Source organism: Oncorhynchus nerka, linkage group LG22 (assembly GCF_034236695.1).
Source record: "Oncorhynchus nerka isolate Pitt River linkage group LG22, Oner_Uvic_2.0, whole genome shotgun sequence".
Taxonomy (NCBI): Eukaryota; Metazoa; Chordata; class Actinopteri; order Salmoniformes; family Salmonidae; genus Oncorhynchus; species Oncorhynchus nerka.
The window spans coordinates 92,521,778-92,549,672 of NC_088417.1; the positions used below are offsets into that span (position 1 = coordinate 92,521,778).

Genomic DNA, 27,895 nt, shown 5'->3' on the forward strand with positions numbered 1-27,895 from the left:
TTTATTATATTATGACTAATGATGGAGATGACTGAACAGCAAAGAGGTTTACTCGGTAGATAAAACTGATGAGGTAAGCACACTCACACATAATGAACAGGAAGTAGTATATGTATTGTATTACGTAGAGTGAACAGGAAGTAGTAGCTCTACTTCCTGTTCATTATGTGTGAGTGTGCTTACCTCATCATTAAGAAAACTTAATGTGAACAGAAAACACCAAAAATCTGCTTAACTTTGATACTGCTACTGAGACGGAGTACAGTAGTAGTGATTTCTCTGAAAGCTAACGTTCGTTTTAGTTTGTTCGTGTTCAGGGTACCTGTATTATTGATGTGCTACTGTTTTTGGTGAGACTTGTAGTTTAAGATTTAAATGTACTCAAACCCAGCAGGTAAGGTCTCTGTAGTGTTGTGGTGTCTCCCTTGTAGTGTGTTTTCCTATATTTTTATTTTTAATCCCAGCCCCCATCCCTGTAAGAGGCCTTTTGCGTTTTGGTAGGCCGTCATTGTAAGTAAGAATTTGTTCTTAACTGACTTTCTTTTTTTTCTTTTTTACCTTTATTTAACTAGGCAAGTCAGTTAAGAACAAATTCTTATTTTCAATGACGGCCTAGGAACAGTGGGTTTAACTGCCTGTTCAGGGGCAGAACGACAGATTTGCACCTTGTCAGCTCGGGGGTTTGAACTTGCAACCTTCCGGTTACTAGTCCAACGCTCTAACCACTAGGCGACTTGCCTAGTTAAATAAATATAATAAAAAAATTGGCGTGTGGCCCAGAGGATGTCCCTGTCAATTAGCAGTCCCCATTGGCCTGTAGAGATGAACATGTCTGCTTTCACTATCCGTCTCTCCTGGAGCTGATGACAGGACCACATGAAAACAGCAGCCTGACTGAAGGCTCTGTCTGATTCTCATGTAGATGTGAATTAATATGGAAAGGTACAAGCTTTGTCCTTTATAAACAGGCTGGTGGGTTTTGGAGACTAGCATTGGAGTCGATTCCATTTAAATTCAGGAATTTGATTTACTTCCTGAGTTGAAATTGACTTGACCCCCCCCAAAAACCCACTGTCCCTCCCAGACTAACCCTAACTCAGCTCTTTAATTCAAGGACTTTACAACGATGTCTGATACTTTATATTCTGCATCTGTACAAGGCTGAGATCTGGATTGATGGTCTCTTGATGCGTTCTCGGTTTGTTTTATGATGCATAACGTTGTTAGCTAATAGAGTTAGCCGCTCAGGGTGATGTCACTGTTCTGGAATGTTCATCAGTTCTGGAATCTTCATCCGTGAGTTCTTCAGTGAGTGTTTGTTGAGCGGCAAAGCGGGGACAGAGAACCTCCATCCACTGTAGCCACGATACACATTGTAGATATGCTCAGAGGTCCCAGACAGCATGTTGTTGGCCTTGCCCCTCCCTGTCTCCTAGCTCTGTTATGCATGTGAGCTGCTCATGTCCCGTATACTGAGGCAAGGGCGGCGCATTTATAGCATAGTCAATGGTGTTTAGCTAACACACTGGAGACAGCGTGTCTCTCATTTTGTCGCTAATCATGAACTTTTTCTTTCGTCAAAACTGTCCATTGCCCAAGTAACTGAGGATTATTTTTCTCCACTTTGTTTGTTCATGATGTCAACAAAAGTAAAAAGGCTTTGACTTATAGGAAGACCTTTTCTTTGAACATTTCATTACTATCCTTGAAATGTCCCGTGAGTCTGTTGCTTTGTTTACCCACAAACCTGTTATTGCTTTCATCAGTACTCAAAGCCAGCTGCACTCTGCACATCCATTCATTTTAAATGTACGTGTGCATTTTATTCATAGTTGAAAGGTAAACTCAATTTTCTGTTTATTTTTCTCCTTTCAGATAAAGGAGTTGGTGGACTGCAGGGACATAAGCATCGGTGCCTGGTTTGAAGCCTGCATCGACAACGTGTCACTCAGCCCAAAGGGACAGAACAGCACCAGTAAAGCTCCTACAGCAGGGAAGGTTGGCAGGCCTAGCAAAAGGACGAACGGCAAGCTTGAGACAGAGCCGGGCCAAGGCCAAAGCCACCTCTCCTCCTCAGACAATAATAATAATAATGGGAATAATTCTACTTCTGTGTTGAACTCTGACAGTATTGGGCCAGGGGCTGGGCCCTCCACCTCTCAAACAGACTATACTGCCACAGACAAAGAGAAGGAGGATGTGACGTACCACATCAGATATGATGAGTAAGTTGTCCGTGCTTTCTGACCTACTAGGCTTGTTATCGCAGATTCATAGTTTCCTTTTTTGTTTGCTCATGGTTTTAGAAAAGTTTAATTCAGTTTGGTGGGATTAACCAACTGTGAGTGGTGATGGATCCTACCAGGTAAGTAAGGACTGTATAGACTGGGGTGCTTGGGAGTTCAGGAGGAGGTGTGATTGCATGCTATATATGAATGAATGAATGATCTAAGCCATAAAAACGGCTGTATAACACGATATGCACTTACAGTATGTAGTGCTGCACCATTAGATACAGAGGAGGAGAGATGACATGCCATATAAATCCCTGTATATCTACCATGATACTTCTTGATGTAGTGCTACACCATTGGAGTTGATTTACAATAGCCCCACCCTCTCATTTGACCTTTAACCCAGGAAACAAAAGCTCAGGCACTAATTGAAGAGAATCCTATTTCTCTGATAGCCTTGGTGAGTCAGTCAAATGGAAATCGATGTGCAACAGGAAGTCATTTCCTGTCTCAGAGATCCATTAGAAAAAGGAATAAAAACAATTTGTCTGCAGGGTTGATCCTGGAGTGAGAATGTATGTATGTTTTTTAGGACTGACGCATAACTTTCATTTACACACAGTTGCTAGGCGGAGAGTAATAGCCAGATGAAATAGACAAGATATAGTTAAATTCTGGATACATCCTGTCAGTTTGGAAATCTGAGATGTTGAATTGCATTTTTACTATATTTACACAACTTCCATGGCTTCCAACTTCTCTAAAAACAACATTGTCAGTAGTTGGTGTTTTGAACAAAAACTGGGACAATGTGTTCAGTTTTACATGGGAACATCTGCAACATATTAATGCAAAAATGTTTTTTATTTAACTCACGCAATTTAAGCAGAAATTGCCCTACATCCTGCTGGATGGTGAATGTTCCCCTGTAGGGATGTTTGGGATGTGAACCCACAACCCTTTGGTTCAGAGGGAACAGGAAATGGGGTCAGGTTGGAGCAGCTTGTTTAAAACCACAGCCCCTGATTTCTCCCTCCCTGCCTGCAGCTTATAAGGGAATGTAGAATCGGGTGGTGAAGGGGGAAGCTGCTAAATAGAATTTGGAGTCATCTTTTTCTGGTGAATCCATTCAGAAGGAGCCGTTTCCATGGTAACCACGGAGTTCTCGGGAGCGTTACTCTAACCGCCTCATCTCCACATTCTAATTGCTGCCTAAAATTGAGTGGCACATCTAGCATGTCACATGGAGAGGTACAGGAGGCTCGTTGCTGTGTGAACCACATACACCACTGCTGTTGTAGAGTAGCTATCAATCTCTTCAGCCATATTGAAATATGATCCGTGTTTGACTTGGGCAGGAGCTCACCGACGCTGACTACTGGCACCTCACATTTTCTACTGCTTGAGCTCCTGTTCCTCTTATGGAATATTAGTTCAAAAGTATTGTGCAGATCCTGAACCAAAATATACACAGTACTGACACCCAAAATGAGTACCGACGTCTATTTTCAGTCCAAGCCAAGCACTGAGTATGACGATTGCAAATAACATCAACGCATATTTCAAATGACCCCAAGCCAAGCAGCTTCTCTCTCTGGCTCTGATTGGTAAACGGCACAATCTACCTTCCCAGGTTTTTACTGTTTGTTAGAGCGCGGAGCGGAGGATTTTTCTCATCTCCTTTGTGTGCGTTGTGGTTAGGCAAGGCTTTCCAAGGTTCTTGCTGTATAATTTGATGCAGAAAAACAGCCTGTTTCACATTGAAATCTCAAACTAATTTCCAACAAAACTGTTGCCTCCAAGATAAAGAATCCTCTGTGTTTTTGTTGTTGCCTGTTTTTCTATACTAACAAGCATCTCAGATCTGGCTTATGGTCCGTCTAGTATTTGGCCCAACCAATGCATGTACATCCATCCAACCAGGGAAAAAAACCTGGATAGCATAAATAATACAATTATCAGATTATATGGTTATATAAAATAGATCAGAAGGAATATATTACCGCAGAGACCATGCAATTTCAGTATTGTGGCAGCTAACCCCCCCCTTTCTAATTTAGCTGCATGGATTAAACCTGGTACTTAGATGTAACAGATCTAATTCAGTGTATTTTCATTCAGTGTATATCACTATTGCTAAAGGCAGACTGAGACCAAATGCCTGCAGGTCCATTGAATTATAAAATAATGCCGCTGTTACAACAGACTTGGCAACCTTGTATTGCGTGAATAGATCCAACCAGGACTGCCTTCCTGCTAGTAAATTACTCCCCCACTGTCCTCTCAATGCACTTCACTTCACTTATCCTCCCTCTTGTTTTCAGATTAAATGTGATTAAACAGATCTTGATTTTTCACCGTTTCCATTTAAATCCTCAATTACAAATGAACAGAGAGGTTAACAGAATGTGAACATTTCACCCGTGATGCTACCATGGAGTAATTACGCTCAACTAAGAACAGCTGTGTGTGTGTGGCTCCTCATCTGAACCCAGAGACCCTATCAAACCATGCAGCTTATCTGACAGCCATGGGACCCAGCAAAACGATATTGGTTTTCACATCTCTCCTCTACATGCTGTACATGAGATCTGTCTGGTTGTCTACTTATAATGTTGATCACAGTCTCTCCAGTCAACACTCTAAATTCCACAATCTAAAACCCAAATTCTAAATTGCATTCTAGAATCCCTGCTTCCAGCTCCTCCTAGGTCCCTTGTACAGTATACGGGTCTGTGTGGCCCATGTTGGGGGTGGACCACCGTGTGCTGAACACTGACTTCTGTTCTGTTCTCCCCCTACGGAGCCTCCTGTTACTCTCCCAGTGTCCCAGCACATTGACTTCTGTTCTCCCCCTACGGAGCCTCTGTAATCCCCGCCACCCAAAAAAGGAAATCCGTGCCTCTAGCCTGCTACCCTCACACAGTGTCCCAGCACACTGATGACTTGAAGCTGTTACTGTGCCCAAGCATTCTTCCCTAGTGTTTACTCACCTATACACTAGTCATGTTGATGGACTGAATTGTAAAATGCATTCTAGTAGAATGCATAAATGACTTGCATTAACAGGACACATTAGCATACATGTGTTAAGTAGTGAGGGCCCTATGCACTCCCCCTCTCTCACACACAGACACGCACACATGAACATACACACACATGAACATACACACACATGTAGAGGGTGTTGCTGTGAACCATATGCTGGTCTTTCTCTCTCCCTCTGTGTAAAGCGTCGGCCCGGGGGCTATAGAGGGTGTGTGTGTGTGTGTGTGTGGGGTACCACGGATTGATATTCAGGACATGAACATGATTGTGCAGGGAGCACATGCAGGGAGAGAGAATGTGAGGGACGATCAGACTGAGGAGGTTGTGTCTGAAACGGCACCCTATACCCTTTAGAGTGCACTACTTTAGACCAGAGCCCTATGGCACCCTATTCCCTTTTATAGTGCACTACTTTAGACCAGAGCCCTATGGCACCCTATTCCCTTTATAGTGCACTACTTTAGGCCAGAGCCCTATGGCACCCTATTCCCTTTATAGTGCACTACTTTAGACCAGAGCCCTATGGCACCCTATTCCCTTTATAGTGCACTACTTTAGACCAGAGCCCTATGGCACCCTATTCCCTTTATAGTGCACTACTTTAGACCAGAGCCCTATGGCACCCTATTCCCTTTATAGTGCACTACTTTTGACCAGAGCCCTATGGCACCCTATTCCCTTTATAGTGCACTACTTTTGACCAGAGCCCTATGGCACCCTATTCCCTTTATAGTGCACTACTTTAGACCAGAGCCCTATGGCACCCTATTCCCTTTATAGTGCACTACTTTAGACCAGAGCCCTATGGTACCCTATACCCTTTATAGTGCACTACTTTAGACCAGAGCCCTATGGTACCCTATTCCCTTTATAGTGCACTACTTTAGGCCAGAGCCCTATGGCACCCTATTCCCTTTATAGTTCACTACTTTAGGCCAGAGCCCTATGGCACCCTATTCCCTTTTATAGTGCACTACTTTAGACCAGAGCCCTATGGCACCCTATTCCCTTTATAGTGCACTACTTTAGGCCAGAGCCCTATGGCACCCTATTCCCTTTATAGTGCACTACTTTAGACCAGAGCCCTATGGCACCCTATTCCCTTTATAGTGCACTACTTTAGGCCAGAGCCCTATGGCACCCTATTCCCTTTATAGTGCACTACTTTAGACCAGAGCCCTATGGCACCCTATTCCCTTTATAGTGCACTACTTTAGACCAGAGCCCTATGGCACCCTATTCCCTTTATAGTGCACTACTTTAGACCAGAGCCCTATGGCACCCTATTCCCTTTATAGTGCACTACTTTAGACCAGAGCCCTATGGCACCCTATTCCCTTTATAGTGCACTACTTTAGGCCAGAGCCCTATGGCACCCTATTCCCTTTATATTGCACTTCTTTAGACCAGAGCCCTATGGCACCCTATTCCCTTTATAGTGCACTACTTTAGGCCAGAGCCCTATGGCACCCTATTCCCTTTATAGTGCACTACTTTAGACCAGCCCTATGGTACCCTATTCCCTTTATAGTGCACTACTTTAGGCCAGGGCCCTATGGCACCCTATTCCCTTTATAGTGCACTACTTTAGACCAGAGCCCTAATGCAGGTCCACTTCTATCTAGGTTTCATAGTACAGCCAGTGGCAGCTAAGCCTCCTCCCCATGCTAATGTGTGTTGTAGCATCCATTCAATGGTCAAATGAAGGTCTAAATAACAGTCTCCCTGTGGTCGGGATTCCATCACCCCACCACTGTCACATTTGTATGTTGGAGGATGGGCTGAGAAGAGTAGCACAAAATCCTACAGAAACCACTGTAATTGTATTTCAGCAGAGTGTTAAAGATTTAAAGATGCATCTGTCTAGTCAGTGTGTAACTAACTCAAATGAGATGGTCAGACAGATGCATGAGAAGGTCAGAGGAAAGTTCTGTGATTTGTGACACTGCAGTGTGTGTGTGTGTGTGTGTGTGTGTGTAAAGCAGACGTAGGTGAGCTAGTCTCCAGCTTTCACACCGTCCCTTTGAAACGGTAGATCCCCTTGTTGTCTCTTCTCTCTTCTCTCCTGATCTCCGCCACAGAGATCCTATGTTTTATACATTAGACATTCTTTTGATGTGAAAGTCTGATAACCTGGGGGATGTGGGGAATAGGGAGGGATGTATTTGAAACATACATACATACATACATACATACATATACAGTATAGCCTACACTTGCATCATTTACTCTTTTCTTATGGTGATACATACTTGACAAACTCTTTCTACATCTCTAAGCCCGTTGAATTTGTCCCAGTTCACAGTGCATATTATATTTGCTATCTGAGTGCCTGCATGTGTGAAATATCAATTTATCCAAAGAGGTGAACCTGGACCCAGTTTTCCTTGCATGAAAAAGATTAGTGACTACCCAAGGAGACCGTGGTGAACGATGCTCCCTCACCTTCTTTTTTTTCAATTTGAGAATACATTGAACTGGTAAAAATATTTCTGGAAAATTCTGGAAAATTGAAGTCTGATACATTTTAAATGATATTTAATTACCGCTAATGTCATCCATCGAATGACAAACTAAATTAATATGTAGGCTATAGCAGCATACATGGTGGCAGGGTAGCCTAGTGGTTAGAGTGTTGGACTAGTAACCGAAAGGTTGCAAGTTCAAATCCCCAAGCTGACAAGGTACAAATCTGTCGTTCTGCCCCTGAACAGGCAGTTAACCCACTGTTCCTAGGCCGTCATTGAAAATAAGAATTTGTTCAACTGACTTGCCTAGTTAAATAAAGGTAAAATACAGGGAAGAAACCACCATTTACCAACCTGTCTTCCCTCTCTCTCTCTAGTGGTGGTGCAAATTAGGAATAAACTGTAGGCTTGTGCAGAGGCCCGTCGGTCGGAGGCTTGACCACTTTGAACGGGCCAAATGCGACATAACAAGAACTGCCACAGACAGAACTCCTGAGGTTGACTTGGAGCTCATGTACCACATACTTGAACTCACCCTACTGTCAGACTGCTTAACTTACAGTAACGTATACAGAGAAAGTGGTCCACCACATGAACCTTGTCATCACACTAACGAGATCTAGGATCCAAATAGGGTGAATAGGGTGCCGCGTGTCTGCCTTGATGTTCATAAAACTCCACGGACACCTCTTGCGCAGTGAAACCCAGAACGATATGTTGACCACTTGGTTACGATGAGGTCCTTTCAGTGCCACAATTTTGAAGGGCGCTCAAATCGCTTAAAATAACCCTAATCAAGATCTGTTGCCTAATATTATTACTCATCTTATTATTATAAATAGAAGATTATCACTTCTCACAATGGTGCTCATTGAGTCAATTTAAATCAAAGCTGAATGAATGTCTCGCAAGATCACATAATGATTAATTATTAAGTATTTGACATCACAGAATGTAATATAATAGCATAGTAAGCATATAATATGTTACACCAAATACACCTCAGTCATTTCTTATCTGAAGCTGAATAGTCAACAACAAAAGCTGCGCCAAAACTAAACAGCGCATGCCGACAGGCAGGATATAAGCTTTCATAACAGCTGTCCAGCGATCCCAATTGATTACTGTTTGTTCTGACGATGGACACAATGAAGCACATTCGATGTGCAGGATCAACAAGATGTTGATGGCTGTAGATTTGTGATTTGTCGCTTGCATATCAATATCAGACTGGGGATTTTGTAATCAAACATCAACAATTTACAAAAAATAGTACAAAATACAATAAACGTAAGTTCCTGACGATAAACAAAAGGAAATACATTGGATGTGCAGGACAACAGTATGTTGATGGCTGATTCCTGATTGGTCTGTTTAGCATTGAAATAACTGTGAATTAGCAGGGTTCTAAAGTGTTAAAGAACGTGATCTACTGCTTGCATGTCAATATCAGGCTGGGAAAAATGTACATTTGCGATCTCCACCTATCTGCAAGCATGACCAATAGCATAACACCTTACTGATATGTAAATTCAAACAACTAATAGGAATAAATATAAACATTGAAATACGTATTTCTGCAGTGTCAGGTGGAAAGATGACAACCCTGTTACACTTTAAACAAAATGTGCCTAGAAGAAAGGCTAATAGGGAACACCATCTGCTTAAATTCACTCATGAAACAGTAATTCAAGAAGATTTAAATGCATATTCCCATGAAACTGATCGGAGATCAAATGATTGGCATGCTGTTTGGATATCTCACGGGTAAAACGTGAATTATCATTCATAAATGACAGTGATGATGGTCTATTTTGAAATGAGTTATGCCCCTAACTTGTTTTTTGTGTGGGCATTGGCAGACGTTGCAATTGGAGGATGCATTATATGCATATTCTATAATGATATTCAATGGGCTACAAATGTGGATTGAAAAATGATGTCATTATATGAAATAAATGTGCTCCCTCACCTAAAAAAAAATAGCACTACTGCACAAATAACATGTATCTGAAGATTTTTTGTTGTGATTTTGCTATACAAAACATCTATGCGAATGTGTGATTTGCATCACTTAAAATATTGCATATACGTTACGAACATTTCAAGTGAGAAATGTACTCAGGTGTGTTGACATCTTATGAGCATTTTGCATGCATTGAATTAGCCAAGCAGTTCTGTCAATTCCCTCTGAGAGTAATTCATTTAGGAGATTTACATTCCCTGTAGATGCTTTATGTAATGAATGCATTTTGGGGAAGATGTTGAGGAGGAGGAGGATGATAGATAATATTCTTTGCGCTCCCTAGTTACCCTGAGAACGGCGTGGTGGAGATGTGTGGCGGTAACGTGCGGCCGCGGGCTCGGACCCTGCTCCGGTGGGACCAGCTCACGGTAGGCCTGGTTGTCATGGTGAACTACAACATAGAGATCCCAGAGGAGAGGGGCTTCTGGTTCGATGCTGAGATTACAGCACTCAATGAGATCTCCAGGACCAACAAGGAGGTCCGCATCAGAATCCTGCTGGGGTAAGAGAGGACATGCTGGGGTAAGAGAGGACATGCTGGGGTAAGAGAGGACATGCTGGGGTAAGGGAGGACATGCTGGGGTAAGGGAGGACATGCTGGGGTAAGAGAGGACATGCTGGGGTAAGAGAGGACATGCTGGGGTAAGAGAGGACATGCTGGGGTAAGGAGGACATGCTGGGGTAAGGGAGGACATGCTGGGGTAAGGGAGGACATGCTGGGGTAAGAGAGGACATGCTGGGGTAAGAGAGGACATGCTGGGGTAAGAGAGGACATGCTGGGGTAAGAGAGGACATGCTGGGGTAAGAGAGGACATGCTGGGGTAAGAGAGGACATGCTGGGGTAAGAGAGGACATGCTGGGGTAAGAGAGGACATGCTGGGGTAAGAGAGGACATGCTGGGTTAAGAGAGGACATGCTGGGTTAAGAGAGGACATGCTGGGTTAAGAGAGGACATGCTGGGTTAAGAGAGGACATGCTGGGTTAAGAGAGGACATGCTGGGTTAAGAGAGGACATGCTGGGTTAAGAGAGGACATGCTGGGTTAAGAGAGGACATGCTGGAGTAAGAGAGGACATGCTGGGGTAAGAGAGGACATGCTGGGTTAAGAGAGGACATGCTGGGTTAAGAGAGGACATGCTGGGTTAAGAGAGGACATGCTGGGTTAAGAGAGGACATGCTGGGGTAACAGAGACCTGTCATGGGACAGTTTCTGTTGGGAAAGTCTGTTTCTCTCTTCTAGGTCAGATGATTATCCCAGTTATGTAACTTAGATATTTCTGCTTACATAAGTTAAGAGGACTTTCTCTATTTCTGTTTGTTAACCTCAAAACATCCTAATAGCCTGGCTGAGTGGGTGTAGAGAACATTCCCTGTGGAGCTCTGATGGACTGATTAACACATTCTCTCTCCCCTCCTCTCTTCCCAGAGGGCCAGGGGACGTCATCCCAGACTGTAAACTGTTGTTTCTGGATGAGATCTATCAGATTGAGAAGACTGGAGCACACTCGCTGTCTGCTGTAGATGGACAGTTCAAACGTAGGCCTCAGCACACTCATACCAATACTACAGTCTACAGCCAATCAGGGCTGAGATGGGGCATACCACAGCCAAACAGGGCTGAGATGGGTCTACCTAGTATGCCAGCTGTTCTAGAAGCGCTGAGGTCAAGGGGGTACTGCAAAGAAGTAACTTGAAATTGTTTTCATCAATTAGCCTGAAATTGATACATTTCAAATACTTCTTATATAGCATTCTGCATATTCAATTTAAATGGCAAGATTACATGGGTTATTGGCATCAATACATGCATGTGTGTTTGTGGTGTGTGTGGGCTTATGGGTATTTGTTTTTGTCGTATGGTTTTGTTCGCCTGTGTGTGTGCCAATTCTTTGCATATGTATCTGTGTGTCTGTGAGTGTGTGCACACCGGTGTATGTGTTTACATGTGCGTCTGTGTGTGTATGTTTGTGCGCCGGGATGGATCCAGGCAAGAGCGGGCCGGAGTGTAAGCACTGCAAGACGGACCCCGAGTCGGAGTGCAGGTTCTGCTCGTGCTGCGTGTGTGGAGGGAAGCAGGATGCCCATATGCAGCTGCTGTGTGATGAGTGTAACATGGCCTTCCATATATACTGTCTCAACCCACCGCTAGCCACCATACCTGACGACGAGGACTGGTGAGCTCTGACCTGGTCCTCCCAGACCACCTGGGGGGTGCTATACTCAACACAGGATGACCCAATGGGCCCTGGTCAAAAGTAGTGCGCTATATAGGGAATAGGGTGCCCTTTGGGATGTAGACAAGACCTGTAGACCTGTGCACTGATGGCTGGTGGAGCAAGTATGATGCACAATGTCAATTGACTATAATGATTGAACATGCATTGTGAGTGTAATAGTCATGTTTACATGTTAGTGCTGACTGAGATATAGATATGCCTTTAGCCATATGAATAAGTTCCACATTCTATATTTTCCTTTGGGTGCCAGTATAGATTTTATTGTAGGTACCAGATTTCTCTCTCATAGATGTCTTAGTAACACACTGTCTATACCAGAGACACTGACACCAACAGTATACTACCAGTAGTAGTTTCTCTCCTGTCCATCTACATTGACTTCCTGTATTGATCATGCTCTGAGAGGCAGTAGATCAGTAAGGGAGTTATGGTTCTTGTGTTGTGATTGGCAGGTACTGTCCCACCTGTAAGAACGACACCAGTGAGGTGGTTAAGGCCGGGGAGAAGCTGAAGGCCAGTAAGAAGAAAGCCAAGATGCCCTCGGCCCATACAGAGAGCCAGAGGGACTGGGGCAAGGTGAGACACATGGTCTACGACACTAACCCCTGGGCCCATACAGAGAGGGACTGGGGCAAGGTGAGACACATGGTCTACGACACTAACCCCTGGGCCCATACAGAGAGGGACTGGGGCAAGGTGAGACACATGGTCTACGACACTAACCCCTGGGCCCATACAGAGAGGGACTGGGGCAAGGTGAGACACATGGTCTATGACACTAACCCCTGGGTCCATACAGAGAGCCAGAGGGACTGGGGCAAGGTGAGATGCATGGTCTATGACACTAACCCCTGGGCCCATACAGAGAGGGACTGGGGCAAGGTGAGACACATGGTCTACGACACTAACCCCTGGGCCCATACAGAGAGGGACTGGGGCAAGGTGAGACACATGGTCTACGACACTAACCCCTGGGTCCATACAGAGAGCCAGAGGGACTGGGGCAAGGTGAGACACATGGTCTATAACACCCCTGGGCCCATACAGAGAGCCAGAGGGACTGGGGCAAGGTGAGACACATGGTCTACGACACTAACCCCTGGGCCCATACAGAGAGCCAGAGGGACTGGGGCAAGGTGAGACACATGGTCTATGACACTAACCCCTGGGCCCATACAGAGAGGGACTGGGGCAAGGTGAGACACATGGTCTATGACACTAACCCCTGGGCCCATACAGAGAGCCAGAGGGACTGGGGCAAGGTGAGACACATGGTCTACGACACTAACCCCTGGGCCCATACAGAGAGGGACTGGGGCAAGGTGAGACACATGGTCTATGACACTAACCCCTGGGCCCATACAGAGAGCCAGAGGGACTGGGGCAAGGTGAGACACATGGTCTATGACACTAACCCCTGGGCCCATACAGAGAGGGACTGGGGCAAGGTGAGACACATGGTCTACGACACTAACCCCTGGGCCCATACAGAGAGCCAGAGGGACTGGGGCAAGGTGAGACACATGGTCTACGACACTAACCCCTGGGCCCATACAGAGAGGGACTGGGGCAAGGTGAGACACATGATCTACGACACTAACCCCTGGGCCCATACAGAGAGGGACTGGGGCAAGGTGAGACACATGGTCTACGACACTAACCCCTGGGTCCATACAGAGAGCCAGAGGGACTGGGGCAAGGTGAGACACATGGTCTATAACACTAACCCCTGGGCCCATACAGAGAGCCAGAGGGACTGGGGCAAGGTGAGACACATGGTCTACGACACTAACCCCTGGGCCCATACAGAGAGCCAGAGGGACTGGGGCAAGGTGAGACACATGGTCTACGACACTAACCCCTGGGTCCATACAGAGAGCCAGAGGGACTGGGGCAAGGTGAGACACATGGTCTACGACACTAACCCCTGGGTCCATACAGAGAGCCAGAGGGACTGGGGCAAGGTGAGACACATGGTCTATGACACTAACCCCTGGGCCCATACAGAGAGGGACTGGGGCAAGGTGAGACACATGGTCTACGACACTAACCCCTGGGCCCATACAGAGAGGGACTGGGGCAAGGTGAGACACATGGTCTATGACACTAACTCCTGGGCCCATACAGAGAGCCAGAGGGACTGGGGCAAGGTGAGACACATGGTCTACGACACTAACCCCTGGGCCCATACAGAGAGCCAGAGGGACTGGGGCAAGGTGAGACACATGGTCTATGACACTAACCCCTGGGCCCATACAGAGAGGGACTGGGGCAAGGTGAGACACATGGTCTACGACACTAACCCCTGGGCCCATACAGAGAGCCAGAGGGACTGGGGCAAGGTGAGACACATGGTCTACGACACTAACCCCTGGGCCCATACAGAGAGGGACTGGGGCAAGGTGAGACACATGGTCTACGACACTAACCCCTGGGCCCATACAGAGAGCCAGAGGGACTGGGGCAAGGTGAGACACATGGTCTATGACACTAACCCCTGGGCCCATACAGAGAGGGACTGGGGCAAGGTGAGACACATGGTCTACGACACTAACCCCTGGGCCCATACAGAGAGCCAGAGGGACTGGGGCAAGGTGAGACACATGGTCTACGACACTAACCCCTGGGCCCATACAGAGAGGGACTGGGGCAAGGTGAGACACATGGTCTACGACACTAACCCCTGGGCCCATACAGAGAGGGACTGGGGCAAGGTGAGACACATGGTCTACGACACTAACCCCTGGGCCCATACAGAGAGCCAGAGGGACTGGGGCAAGGTGAGACACATGGTCTATAACACTAACCCCTGGGCCCATACAGAGAGCCAGAGGGACTGGGGCAAGGTGAGACACATGGTCTACGACACTAACCCCTGGGTCCATACAGAGAGCCAGAGGGACTGGGGCAAGGTGAGACACATGGTCTATGACACTAACCCCTGGGCCCATACAGAGAGGGACTGGGGCAAGGTGAGACACATGGTCTATGACACTAACCCCTGGGCCCATACAGAGAGGGACTGGGGCAAGGTGAGACACATGGTCTATGACACTAACCCCTGGGCCCATACAGAGAGCCAGAGGGACTGGGGCAAGGTGAGACACATGGTCTATGACACTAACCCCTGGCCCCATACAGAGAGGGACTGGGGCAAGGTGAGACAGACAGGGCCCTTGACACTAACCCCTGGGCCCAAGGTGGACTAAGGGTGCATCCCAAATGGCACCCTATTCCCTACATACAGTGCACTACTTTAAAACAAAGTAGTGCACTATGTAGGGAATAGGTTGCCATTTGGGATATAACCTAATATTTCCTAATGACACAGGTCACACCAGGGGGTTGGGGCCAATTCCATTTTTAAATTCAGTCAGTAAGTAAAGTTATTAATTCTCAGTTTCAGCAGAGTTGAAGTGGAATTGATCCCAACCCTGGGTCAGATCAAGTCATGGGCATTGGCAGAATCAGTATTTGTGGTTATCAAAATTCTAAAGGGGGAACTGGGGAGAGAATTTGGAATTTGAAACGATTCTTCAAATTTGTTCTCTGGCTGTCAAGGACTCTAGCTAAACTATGTGGGGTAACTTAATTTGTTTGACTCATTGCATATTTCAACGGAAGAAAGAGGCGATATCTTGGCCTGGACTGGAGCTCATATTTTAATGCCTCACTCAGAAGGAGGACCTCCTTAGTTCTTTTGGCAGCAGACAGAATGAGTGAGACACACACACACACACGGGGTGGCAAACAGAACTGTCATTGTCTAGCACTTTGTTCCGCTAACAGAAGCCGTTGGCCTGTTGAGTCAGTGTTAGCAGAACAAAGTAGATCTCTTGTTCAAGGCTTGGTAGCGGAGTTACTGAGTGCTCCTGAACGTGTCAGTTGGCAACAGGTAGCAGTGGTCAAGCTTGGGTATGTTCATTATTCACCGAACCCGAAGAGAACGGGCTGAGACAGGGATATGGACTACCTGGACTTCAATTAAGAACTACTTGTTTTCTGTTGCAAAATGTTTTCTGTCAGTGTGCCCTACTGAAAAAAACTGCACTTTGCAATGTCAAACTAAAATTAGTATTATTTCTTATTAGACAAGTCCAGGTTGTGCCTTCCCCATTTTACTCAGTAGTCTTCTGTTTGGTGCCTACTGAACATGACCCAGGCCCACAGTAAGTTCCTCTGCTCTCACTAAGATGTGTTATTCTGTGTTGGCTAACTCCCTCTCACACTGTGAGGCGATGGTAACTATGCCATTTAAAATGTTTTGCTACAATGTGTTCTACTGAACGCAACCCAGGCCCAGGTAACACAGACATGCCCTCGGTAAGTTACTCTGACTAAGCCACAGTGTTTGCTGTTTCCCTCTCATACTGTGAGGCGATGGTAACAATGCTATTTAAAATGACTCAGCAGAGTGAAGTTCTTTTCCTGGAACCAAAGTAGGGGAAAATAGCTAACCCCATTGTTTCCCAGAAATACACCATGGATGTGTACCAAACGGGACCCTATTCCCTATGTAGTGCACTACTTTTGATCAGGGCCCATAAGGTTCTGGTCAAAAGCAGTGCACTATATAGGGAATTTAGTGCCATTTGGAATGCATAGAATGCTAATTGAAAACAGACTATTCTGTACATTAGTATGTATTTATGTGCTAAACAAGGTGTTTTTTTTGGGGGGGGGGGGGGGGGGGGGGTTACTCATGGTTTGGGAATGTTATGAGAGAGAAACACTGAGGAATGAATCAAATTGTCCAACACTTTAATAAAATAATCATTTCCAGCCCGGAAAATGGATTCTTGTTATACATAAAATGCTATTCAGGTCTGATTAGGCTATATGGTAGCTAAAGCTTGTACTAGGAAGTCCTTGGTTTATGTAGTGTGTGTGTGTGTGTGGTCCAACGTGTGAATACATGCTAGCTAAAGCATGCATGATTAAGTCCTTCCCCTGAATGCCATGTTGATGTTACAGGGTATGGCCTGTGTGGGGCGCACTAAGGAATGTACCATCGTCCCCTCCAACCATTACGGGCCAGTACCTGGGGTTCCCGTGGGAACAACATGGAAGTTCCGCGTTCAGGTGAGCCAATGGAAACGAGGTTTGGTACCATGTGACCATACAGTTGGGGTGATGCAGGTTTGTTGATTTCTCAGAAACTCTGAGAGAACAGAGAAAATGTAATATTTTCTAATTATGAAGATGTTGATTCTGGAAAATATAGTTATTTTCAGTTAACTTTAGAGGTTCATAGTTATCTAATATTCTGACACTAAGGATTTGTTTACATAGCCAGTATCACATCTATCACACCATTGTTCCTCCCCCTCACTCTCTCCCCCCCATATCACCCATCCTGACTCTCCCCCACTCCTGTTCACTCCCTCTAACTATCTTCTCCCTTCCTGTGTTCCAAGGTGAGCGAGGCGGGAGTGCACAGGCCCCACGTGGGAGGTATCCACGGCCGCAGTAACGATGGCTCCTATTCGCTGGTGCTGGCTGGGGGCTTCGAAGATGAAGTGGTGGGTGTCTTTCTTTTTTTTCTTTTTCTATTTTGTGTCTGTCGTTGTGTTTGAGCTCAGCAATCTAGGAGCGTGGGAGTGTAGGAGAAAAAACAGGTGGAGGGAGATCTCTTTCTCCCGGTTTTCCCTCCTCTTGCCTCCTCTGTCTGGCAGACCCTCTGATGTCCCATGCTGTTTGCTTTGGCCCTTTTAGCCTGGTAAACACTGGGGGAGGATGGTAGTCTACCCATCTATCTGGTTCTCACACCACTGTCTCTCTTTCTCCCACTCCTTCTCTCCCTCTAACACGTTTGGCTTTCTTAAAGGATGGTCACTGTACAACAGAGCTCTGGAGAATGCACAGCACTATGATGAATGTTTTCACATTAGCTAGGTTTCCATCCAATTGGTGACAGATTTTCATAGGAATATTCTAAAATCAGTGAGTAATGACGTAGCACACAATGTACTTTTTCCACTTAAGTTGTCATGTACCAAATAAAAGTAAAAAATTCAATGTGTTTCCATCACATTTTCAACTCCACCAATAGTTTGTCACAAAAACGGTTTCGTTAAATAGCAAATATGCTCTTGCCGCTCTATAGCCAACAGGCTGCAGGTACAGTGTGGGTAGACTGTTCGGGTAAACTAGTCTACATGAGATTATTAGAGCGAGAATATTTTTTATTTGTCAGACAGTCAAGTGTCAATCATCATGTCATCAGAATAAGACCCTTTAATTGGAAAGGAGCATCAAGATCACCACCGTTCACTTTCCCCACCCTGTGAGGTTCATCAGAGGTTATTTCATCTGTAGCCTAATCCACCGCATGGTTTCACAAGTCTCAGTGGGAGGACCACACACCATGTCATCGCGTTACAACAATATCATGGTTATTAAATCAACATTTACAGATGAAAGGCGTTTCCAACGCCAATTCTCGCAATTTATTTTAGACACAAATATCCTACCAAGTCATATATGAAATTTGACCAAGGATGGATTTAGCTATTTTGACTGGATTTGGAATTGTAACTGTTGATTTAGCTGTGTGCTTTGAGCTGTCATAAGAGATTTCCACTTACTCAGCAAAAAAATACAAGGATTAGCTAGTATGTGCAGAGTATTTTTAAGAGGTGTGTGTGTGTGTGTGTGTCTCTTTTTAACCCTATGACCTCTACGTTACCCCTCAGGACAGGGGAGATGAGTTCACCTACACAGGCAGCGGGGGTCGCGACCTTTCAGGGAACAAGCGCATTGGGGAGCATTCCTTTGACCAGACCCTGACCCACTACAACAGGTACAGTAAACAAAGCACTGTACCACCCTGCCTGTTTCTCTCCCTGACGTTTGAAATGGATACCTTTTTTCACTGTCAGACCTTTTTTTTGGGGTCGTCCAACATCAAAAACATCAACACACAATTATAACACAGATCAATTATTTAACTGGTTTTAGTAACATCCACTAGTTCTAGTCATCACGTGACCTTTAACCCTTGACCTCTCAGGGCCCTGGCGCTGAACTGTGACGCCCCCATCAACGACAAGGATGGGGCGGAATCCAGGAATTGGCGTGCGGGGAAGCCGGTGAGGGTGGTGCGGAGCTCCAAGGGCCGACGTATCAGCAAGTACGCTCCGGAGGAGGGCAACCGATACGATGGCATCTACAAGGTACACTCGCTTTTATTTTAATTTCATCTTTATTTAACTAGGCAAGTCATGCCTTTTGAGCACCATGTTGATTTCCCCAGATAGACCAGACCAGAACGGTAATCTCAACCCACGTCGTTTCAGGGATGTTGCTTCTCAAACAAGACAAGATGAGAAAATACATGTTATTTTTGAGATGAATCCCTGATTACCACAAACAAATCTAATCACATTTTTAGTGCCGTTCTTGTCTCACCATGAAACTCCAGTTAGTTAAACAGCATCAACATCAATGGGGCAATATGTACCCATACAGTTATAATTACTAGAACGGGCCTTCACGTTGTAGTCTGTTCTGTGGATGGTCAGTCATTCTATTTCTAATGTGTCTCAGGTGGTGAAGTACTGGCCAGAGAAAGGGAAGTGTGGTTTCCTGGTGTGGAGGTACTTGCTGCGAAGGGATGACCTGGAGCCTGCTCCCTGGACACCTGAGGGGCTGGCGCGCATCCAGACACTGGGCCTGGCTGTACAGGTGAGGGGTTTACGGTGCTGTTTTCTAGGACATTATAACCGTATGAGAGGACGTGGGTTTGGTTATGACTGCTGTTGTCTCTTTTATGTCATAATTTCTCAATTGAATGTAAAACTGAGCAGACTCTCCATTGTGTGTAGTTCTGTGTCCTTTGTTTGTTAATGTTGATATTTTTGTCTGTCTGACTGTTTTCATGTGCGTTTAGTACAGTATCCTCTTGCCTATCATTGTGCATTATGAGTTAGTTATAATGCATTGTAATACTTGCCGATGTTTTCATTTTCCTGTCTCTGTGCCTCTACTCTACAGTATCCCTCTGGTCGCCATTTTATTTTCATCTGTCTCTCTTTGTCTCTCCAGTATCCTCCAGGCTACGTGGAGGCCATGGCCAACAAGACCAAGAAGGAGGCTAATGCTCGGCCAGGGTCCAGCAGGAGCAAGAAGCACCCTGGAAGGGGCCGGCCGCGGCTACAACCTCTGAAGAAGAAGGTGAAGGAGGAGGAGGATGAAGAAGAGGAAGAGAAGCCCATGGAGGGTACAGACCAGTCACAGAGTAACGGCAGTCAGGAGACAGGTACCTGTTGAGACACCGCTAGGGATATAGGCCAGAGACAGACGAGATATGTGTTTTTGTTACCTTTAGGTGTACAGTTTATATCTGATGCACTGCTATGTATGCATGGGCGGAATTACCGCTTATATCTGGTGCACTGCTATGTATGTATGGGTGGAATTATACCGCTAGGGAAACTGGGGACATGTCCAATAGATATAGAACTAGATATGCCAAAGCATTTCGGGGGTGTTTTAAAAGTGTCAAATAAAATGTTACCCATACGATATGTGTCCATGCATCCGTAAACAATGTGTGTTGGTATGCGTCTCTCAGAGGTGTGTAAGGAATCGACGGAGCCCCGAGCCAAGCGTCAGAAGATGGAGGAGGCGTTCCAACTGACAGAGCAGCAGCAAAGCCTCATAAAGGAAGACCAGTCCAACAGAAAGAACTGGGACGAGGCCATGGGACACCTCAAGGAGGGGCCGGTACGTAAAGGTCACAATGCGACATGCCATGACGCAACAAGGCACAGTACAGCAGACGCCATGGCAACAGCACAAACAGCATCTAAACGAACACAACAGCAGCTCACAACTCCGTCCCCTTAATTAATTGTATACAACCAATATTACACCGACACACAGTTCTGATTTAAGACTAATATTACTGGAACAACTATTATGATGGATGTGAAGCTACGGTTTCCATGGTGATGTCTGTACCTGTACTTCCTGTCTCTGTTTCTTTAGAACTTCCTGAGGAAGGTGGAACAGACGTTTATGTGTGTCTGCTGCCAGGAGCTAGCCTACCAGCCCATCACCACCATCTGTACACACAACGTGTGTAAGGTTGGTGTTCACAAACTGTGTGTCGGGTTCAAGGTTTCAACTGAATCTGCGGTTTTAAATGTAGTGATTATTGTCCGATTGTGGTTTTATGATTTCATACACATGAAGGTGTAGAATTAGAAATGACCACATGGCACTGTACAGTTAAGGAGTTGTAGTTCTTTGACTTCTGACTGACCTGTGGCATTCTCGGTCTGTTCCTGGTCTACCCCAGACCTGTCTCCAGCGGTCGTTCCGTGCTGAGGTGTATACCTGCCCTGCCTGTCGCCACGACCTGGGGAAGGATTACGTCATGGTCCTAAACAAGACTCTACAGCTGCTGCTGGACCAGTTCTTTCCTGGCTATAGCAAGGGCCGATGAGGACAAGACACCTGCACTTACCCAAACAGTTACACACAGACCCATGATGCATACAAACAAACATAGGCATACACACTTATTCATACATTGGTACACAGTATACACACACCCTCCATCTCCTAGGCAGCAGGGACTGACCCCACCTGTTGGACTTGGACTGTCCCCATTTACGTCACCAGCCTGAAGTCATCCAAGCCCCAGGAGAGCCTGGAGCACCATGCCCCTTCACCCCCAATGGGTTCCCATCCCTGGGTACCAACACCCCCCCCATGATTTCCCTCTCTCCCTCCCTCTCTAATTGTCCACATCCCCAGTCCACAGAACTCATCAGTTCATCGCCATCTACCTGTCCATGTGAGGAACAGCCAGAGAGGATGCTAATACTAACCATAGCCATGTAGAGAATATGTCTCTAAGTATGCTAACGCTACTTAGCCTCCAATGAGAGGGTGTCAGGGATTACCACCTAGGAGAGAGGGTTGATGGGAAATGTAGTGTACAATGTTAAAGGTTATTTCTTTATTACTGGTCGATTTGATCTTTAGACACAAATGGGTTCATTCTTTTAAAGGCCCTGTGCAGTCAAAAACGAGATTTTCTTGTTTTATATATATTTCCACACTGAGGTTGTAATAATACTGTGAAATTGTGAAAAGTATGATAATGGCCTTTCAGTGTAAGAGCTGTTTGAAAAGACTGCCTGAAATTTCAGCCTGTTTTGGTGGAATGGAGTTTGGCCTTCCATGGTGACATCACCATGTGGTAAATGAGTTAATAGACCAATAAGAAAGAGGTCCAAACCTCTCTGCCAATAACAGCAAATGCTTTGTTTTCCCTTCTGCACTCAAACCACTCCCAGACAGTCCTAGCAAAGTTCTTGCTTGAGAAATTGCTATTTCTCAAGCAAGCTATATAAGGAGCTATTTTTGATTTGTTTTTATTGAAAACAATCACAGTAAGGTACTTTGTTGTAGCCTTGTACGAACCACCCTTGTCTCGCGAGTTTCCCTACACGGATATCCAGGATGGTTTGTACGAGGTTAGCTTAATTGTTTCCTAGAAATTATTTGAATATTGAGATAAAAAAATTCTGCGTTGGACCTTTAAAGATGTTCCTCCTTTTCTCCTCTGTTCCTTGTCTGTCTGTTCTTGTGGTGATGTTCCTCCCTTTCTCCTCTGTTCCTTGTCTGTCTGTTCTTGTGGTGATGTTCTTTTTCTTTCAAATATTTCAGGATTTTTTTTTAAAGACATGCAAATGCAAAATGGTTTAAATAATGCTATGGTCTCTAAAGCAGCAAACTGTGATGTTTATTACTTCCTTCCTACCTACTGCTCGAAGTGCTTTATATACAAAACAGAAATGTTCTTCTGCATTGACTGGCAAGCTAATTGTGTCCTCCTCCTTTGAGCTTCTCTTCGTCCCCCCCTGTCCCTAGGGTTGCAAGATTCCGGTAACTTTCCAAAATTCCCAGGTTTTCCAGAAATCCTGGTTGAAAGATTCACGGAATCAGGGGGGAGAAAAGCAGGAAATCCAGGACTCCTTCAACAGGGATTTCTGGAAAACATTTGAGAAACTTTTGCAACCCTACCTGCCCCCCAGTCTTGTACCGTACCGACCCCTACCGTGGACTACAGTACTAACAGTTCTCTAGACGTCAAGTGGATGCTTCGCTTCAGCATTAATGTTCTCTGTTTTTATTGTACTTGTTAAAAACAAAATAAAAAAAGTGATCTCTATCATTTCCTATACTACTACAACGTATGCCATTTTTCTATACTTTTAGTTGCCTATTCTATTTTAATCTGTAGTTATTTTTGTGGCAAACTTTACCTGCTGCTGTGTCAGCCTGAATGAAGAGTTTCATTGCTTCATATTGTGATCTGAAATTTTATACATGGTAAAATAATACTTGATATGTACCTAATTAAATATTTTGATTCCAGAAAACAACAACTTGCCTGTTTAGTTTCCTTCACATTAGAGGAGGATAGTGGATTTAGCCTGGTCCCAGTTCTGTTTTGTGCTGTAGATCAGTGTTTCCCAACTCCAGTCCTCCAGTACACCCAACAGCACACGTTGTAGCCTCGGACAAGCACACCTGATTCAACTAATCATCAAGCCCTTAATGAGTTGAATCAGGTGAATTGTTCTGGGGCTACTACAACATTGTCTTCTGTTGGGTGTCCTGCAGGACTGAAGTTGGGGGAAACTGGTGTAGACAACGATCATAGGAGTTGGCCAGGAGGTACAAATGGATCTGGGACCAGGCTTCCGCTGGCCTCACCTGAAACGTTGGTTTCAGACTCAGTATGGGCCTCCCTGATTGATATATAAGACCCAAACAAAAGGACAGTGGAAAGAGGTAAATGTAGGCACTCTATAAAGATCCCCGTCTCTATAATCAAATCAAATTTTATTTGTCACATACACATGGTTAGCAGATGTTAATGCGAGTGTAGCGAAATGCTTGTGCTTCTAGTTCCGACAATGCAGTAATAACCAACAAGTAATCTAACTAACAATTCCAAAACTACTGTCTTATACACAGTGTAAGGGGATAAAGAATATGTACATAAGGATATATGAATGAGTGATGGTACAGGGCAGCATACAGTAGATGGTAACGAGTACAGTATATACATATGAGATGAGTATGTAGACAAAGTAAACAAAGTGGCATAGTTAAAGTGGCTAGTGATACATGTATTACATAAGGATGCAGTCGATGATATAGAGTACAGTATATACGTATACATATGAGATGAATAATGTAGGGTAAGTAACATTATATAAGGTAGCATTGTTTAAAGTGGCTAGTGATATATTTACATAATTTCCCGTCAATTCCCATTATTAAAGTGGCTGGAGTTGGGTCAGTGTGTTGGCAGCAGCCACTCAATGTTAGTGGTGGCTGTTTAACAGTCTGATGGCCTTGAAATAGAAGCTGTTTTTCAGTCTCTAGGTCCCAGCTTTGATGCACCTGTACTGACCTCGCTTTCTGGATGATAGCGGGGTGAACAGGCAGTGGCTCGGGTGGTTGATGTCCTTGATGATCTTTATGGCCTTCCTGTAACATCGGGTGGTGTAGGTGTCCTGGAGGGCAGGTAGTTTGCCCCCGGTGATGCGTTGTGCAGACCTCACTACCCTCTGGAGAGCCTTACGGTTGAGGGCGGAGCAGTTGCCGTACCAGGCGGTGATACAGCCTGCCAGGATGCTCTCGATTGTGCATCTGTAGAAGTTTGTGAGTGCTTTTGGTGACAAGCCACATTTCTTCAGCCTCCTGAGGTTGAAGAGGCGCTGCTGCGCCTTCTTCACGACGCTGTCTGTGTGAGTGGACCAATTCAGTTTGTCTGTGATGTGTATGCCGAGGAACTTAAAACTTGCTACCCTCTCCACTACTGTTCCATCGATGTGGATAGGGGGGTGTTCCCTCTGCTGTTTCCTGAAGTCCACAATCATCTCCTTAGTTTTGTTGACGTTGAGTGTGAGGTTATTTTCCTGACACCACACTCCGAGGGCCCTCACCTCCTCCCTGTAGGCCGTCTCGTCGTTGTTGGTAATCAAGCCTACCACTGTTGTGTCGTCCGCAAACTTGATGATTGAGTTGGAGGCATGCGTGGCCACGCAGTCGTGGGTGAACAGGGAGTATAGGAGAGGGCTCAGAACGCACCCCTGAAGTCCACAATCATCTCCTTAGTTTTGTTGACGTTGAGTGTGAGGTTATTTTCCTGACACCACTATACATTACTTAGGTCATGTAGGAGTCAGAGAATGATGATGTACAGGGGGCCTCCTTTTACACATACCTACCTACTGAGCTGATTAGTAAAGCCGGGTCTTTTACCTACTGAGCTGATAAGTAGAGCCGGGTCCTTTGCTGATTAGTAGAGCCGGGTCCTGCACCTACTGAGCTGATTAGTAAAGCCGGGTCTTTTACCTACTGAGCTGATAAGTAGAGCCGGGTCCTTTGCTGATTAGTAGAGCCGGGTCCTGCACCTACTGAGCTGATTAGTAGAGCCGGGTCCTTTGCTGATTAGTAGAGCCGGGTCCAGCACCCACTGAGCTGATAAGTAGCCGGGTCCTTACCTACTGAGCTGATTAGTAGAGCCGGTTCCAGCACCCACTGAGCTGATTAGTAGAGCCGGACCCTGCACCTACTATCTACTGAGCTGATTAGTAGAGCCGGGTCCTGTACCTACTGAGCTGATTAGTAGAGCCGGGTCCTGTACCTACTGAGCTGATTAGTAGAGCCAGACCCTGAACCTACTGAGCTGATTAGTAGAGCCGGACCCTGTACTTACTGAGCTGATTAGTAGAGCCGGACCCTGAACCTACTGAGCTGATTATTAGAGCCGGGTCCTGAACCTACTGAGCTGATTAGTAGAGCCAGGTCCTATACCTACTGAGCTGATTAGTAGAGCAGGGTCCTGTACCTACTGAGCTGATTAGTAGAGCCGGGTCCTGCACCTTCATAGCTGATTAGTAGAGCCGGGTCCTGTACCTACTGAGCTGATTAGTAGAGCCGGGTCCTGCACCTACTGAGCTGATTAGTAGAGCCGGGTCCTGCACCTACTGAGCTGATTAGTAGAGCGGGGTCCTGCACCTTCATAGCTGATTAGTAGAGCCGGGTCCTGTACCTACTGAGCTGATTAGTAGAGCCGGGTCCTATAACTACTGAGCTGATGATTAGAGCTGTGTGCTGTGCTATGGCTTGGTTTCTTGTGGAACAGTGTAAATATTGCTTTGCTGATCTTGCATTCTGGAACGTGAGATGTGTGCTATGCCAGTGCAACTTTCTATTATAAAACCAGGTAGAGAACCCCATAGAGGAGATCTGAAGGCGCTACACGGTCAATCTGCCGTCTGCATTGACAGTGATCTGTCATCTGCATAAATTAGGGCATTCACACTTCTTGCGTCACCCTGAGCAGCGCAGAGCTGTTGTCAAGGAATGGAGTTTTTGTTTATACAGGACCTCGTGCCCTCACCTACGGTCAAACAATGTCAACATGGCGCTATACAGAGCCCATCCGCATTATTAAAACATTTGAGGGCCGTCTGGCGATGCAGTAGAGCTCAATTTGGCCTCTGGAGGCTCCGCAATTGCGTAACACCATCCATACGGCACTTCCGACCACATTTTCGGGATCAAACATAAATGGTCTCTTAGGGGAGAATGCAGGCAGTTTAGTGTCGAGGGGATTTAGTTCACCCCTGGATTCTGCATGTGATACTAATGCCATACATACAAAATGGTGCAGGTTATAACAGAACAGGGAATATCCTGGTGGCATCATGAAAGAGGGAGCGTTCCCTGGTGGACTAACATCTTATTACACTTGTCAATCCCCCAATAGCCTCGTTTTATAACATGACTAGGAATGCGTTCCTATTCTCTACCCTTCTCCAGAAGTGTGCACCCCCCCCCCCCCCCCCCTTTATGCATTTAAAAGTATTGGATTGGTGTAAGCATGGCTGGTGGTTATTTCCACCATATTCCTCACACCAGTCCATTGCTTTTAAATCCATGAAGGGGAGTGTACTAGTGCACAGGGTAGAGAATAGGAGTGTAGACAGCCATAGAATCCATAACGCACCCCTGAATTCAATCAATTACAGATCAGTGATAATAGCGTTGCTAGTCCTCTGAGAATATTTACGCGTACTGTATCTGAGCTGAAAACAGTTTATCCAGTCACAACTCGGCAATCTGTTCCTCCTGTATCCTTCGCAGAAATACTGACACATCAGTAACTAGCGTACTACCCTGATATCTAAAATGAGAACCTGTGCGTCCTTGCCCCGAGGCATGGCTACAGACTGGCCACCACAGGCGTCTTCAACAGTGCGCCATGTAAAACAGGCCACATGCGGTGTCATGATGAGACTTGCATTTTTCTTAATTTTATTGTCACAGAAGCACAATAGGTACCACTATGCAAGATGCACATCAAACTTATAAACAATTTAATTTAAAATAAAAAAAAGTTCAAAGGAATGCTAGTCCAAATATCCCATCAGACATCACAACACATGTATCCAAACGATGCTCTACAATAATGTTCAGGTATCCAGACAGAAAAGCAAAAGCACTTTGGATCCCCCTCTATTTTTTTTAAATATTTGTTTTAGCTTTGTACCACTTCACCCATCATATTACATATTTATCACAAATGCACCCAAACCAGTCACACAAAACAGCATTCACCTGTGCTCTCCAACACACACTTCTAGTCTAAAGAGCTATTATCCAGCCATGAAGTACCAATATCGGGGCAGTTTTTGCTCAAAAGTCATGTTTACACACATCATTACAACAATTTCAGAAGATCGAGTGCCTTTATATCTAAACAATTGTAGGTTAAAAGGTGGGGCTGACATTGTTTTTTTGTTTTAATCTTAACCAATGAAATAAAAAAATTATATTGAAT

General features: G+C 45.4%; 1 protein-coding gene and 1 pseudogene across 2 annotated transcripts in view; one reads left to right on the forward strand and one right to left on the reverse strand.

The window, feature by feature from the left end:
- The window catches only part of LOC115106004 (E3 ubiquitin-protein ligase UHRF1-like), a 47,535-nt gene extending 24,118 nt beyond the window's left edge, over positions 1–23,417 (forward strand). For both annotated transcript variants that reach the window (XM_065007577.1, XM_029628568.2), the window contains exons 3-16: positions 1,876–2,225; positions 10,060–10,278; positions 11,202–11,311; positions 11,763–11,949; positions 12,465–12,588; positions 16,987–17,094; positions 17,430–17,534; positions 18,708–18,814; positions 19,025–19,187; positions 19,561–19,698; positions 20,059–20,272; positions 20,588–20,739; positions 21,004–21,102; positions 21,317–23,417. In XM_065007577.1, the coding sequence (XP_064863649.1) occupies positions 1,876–2,225; positions 10,060–10,278; positions 11,202–11,311; positions 11,763–11,949; positions 12,465–12,588; positions 16,987–17,094; positions 17,430–17,534; positions 18,708–18,814; positions 19,025–19,187; positions 19,561–19,698; positions 20,059–20,272; positions 20,588–20,739; positions 21,004–21,102; positions 21,317–21,463 (2,223 nt within the window). In that variant the 3' untranslated portion in view covers positions 21,464–23,417. The remainder of the gene's footprint in view (positions 1–1,875; positions 2,226–10,059; positions 10,279–11,201; positions 11,312–11,762; positions 11,950–12,464; positions 12,589–16,986; positions 17,095–17,429; positions 17,535–18,707; positions 18,815–19,024; positions 19,188–19,560; positions 19,699–20,058; positions 20,273–20,587; positions 20,740–21,003; positions 21,103–21,316) is intronic.
- Positions 23,418–27,346: 3,929 nt separating this feature from the next.
- The window catches only part of LOC115106005 (ornithine decarboxylase antizyme 2-like), a 10,549-nt pseudogene continuing 10,000 nt past the window's right edge, over positions 27,347–27,895 (reverse strand).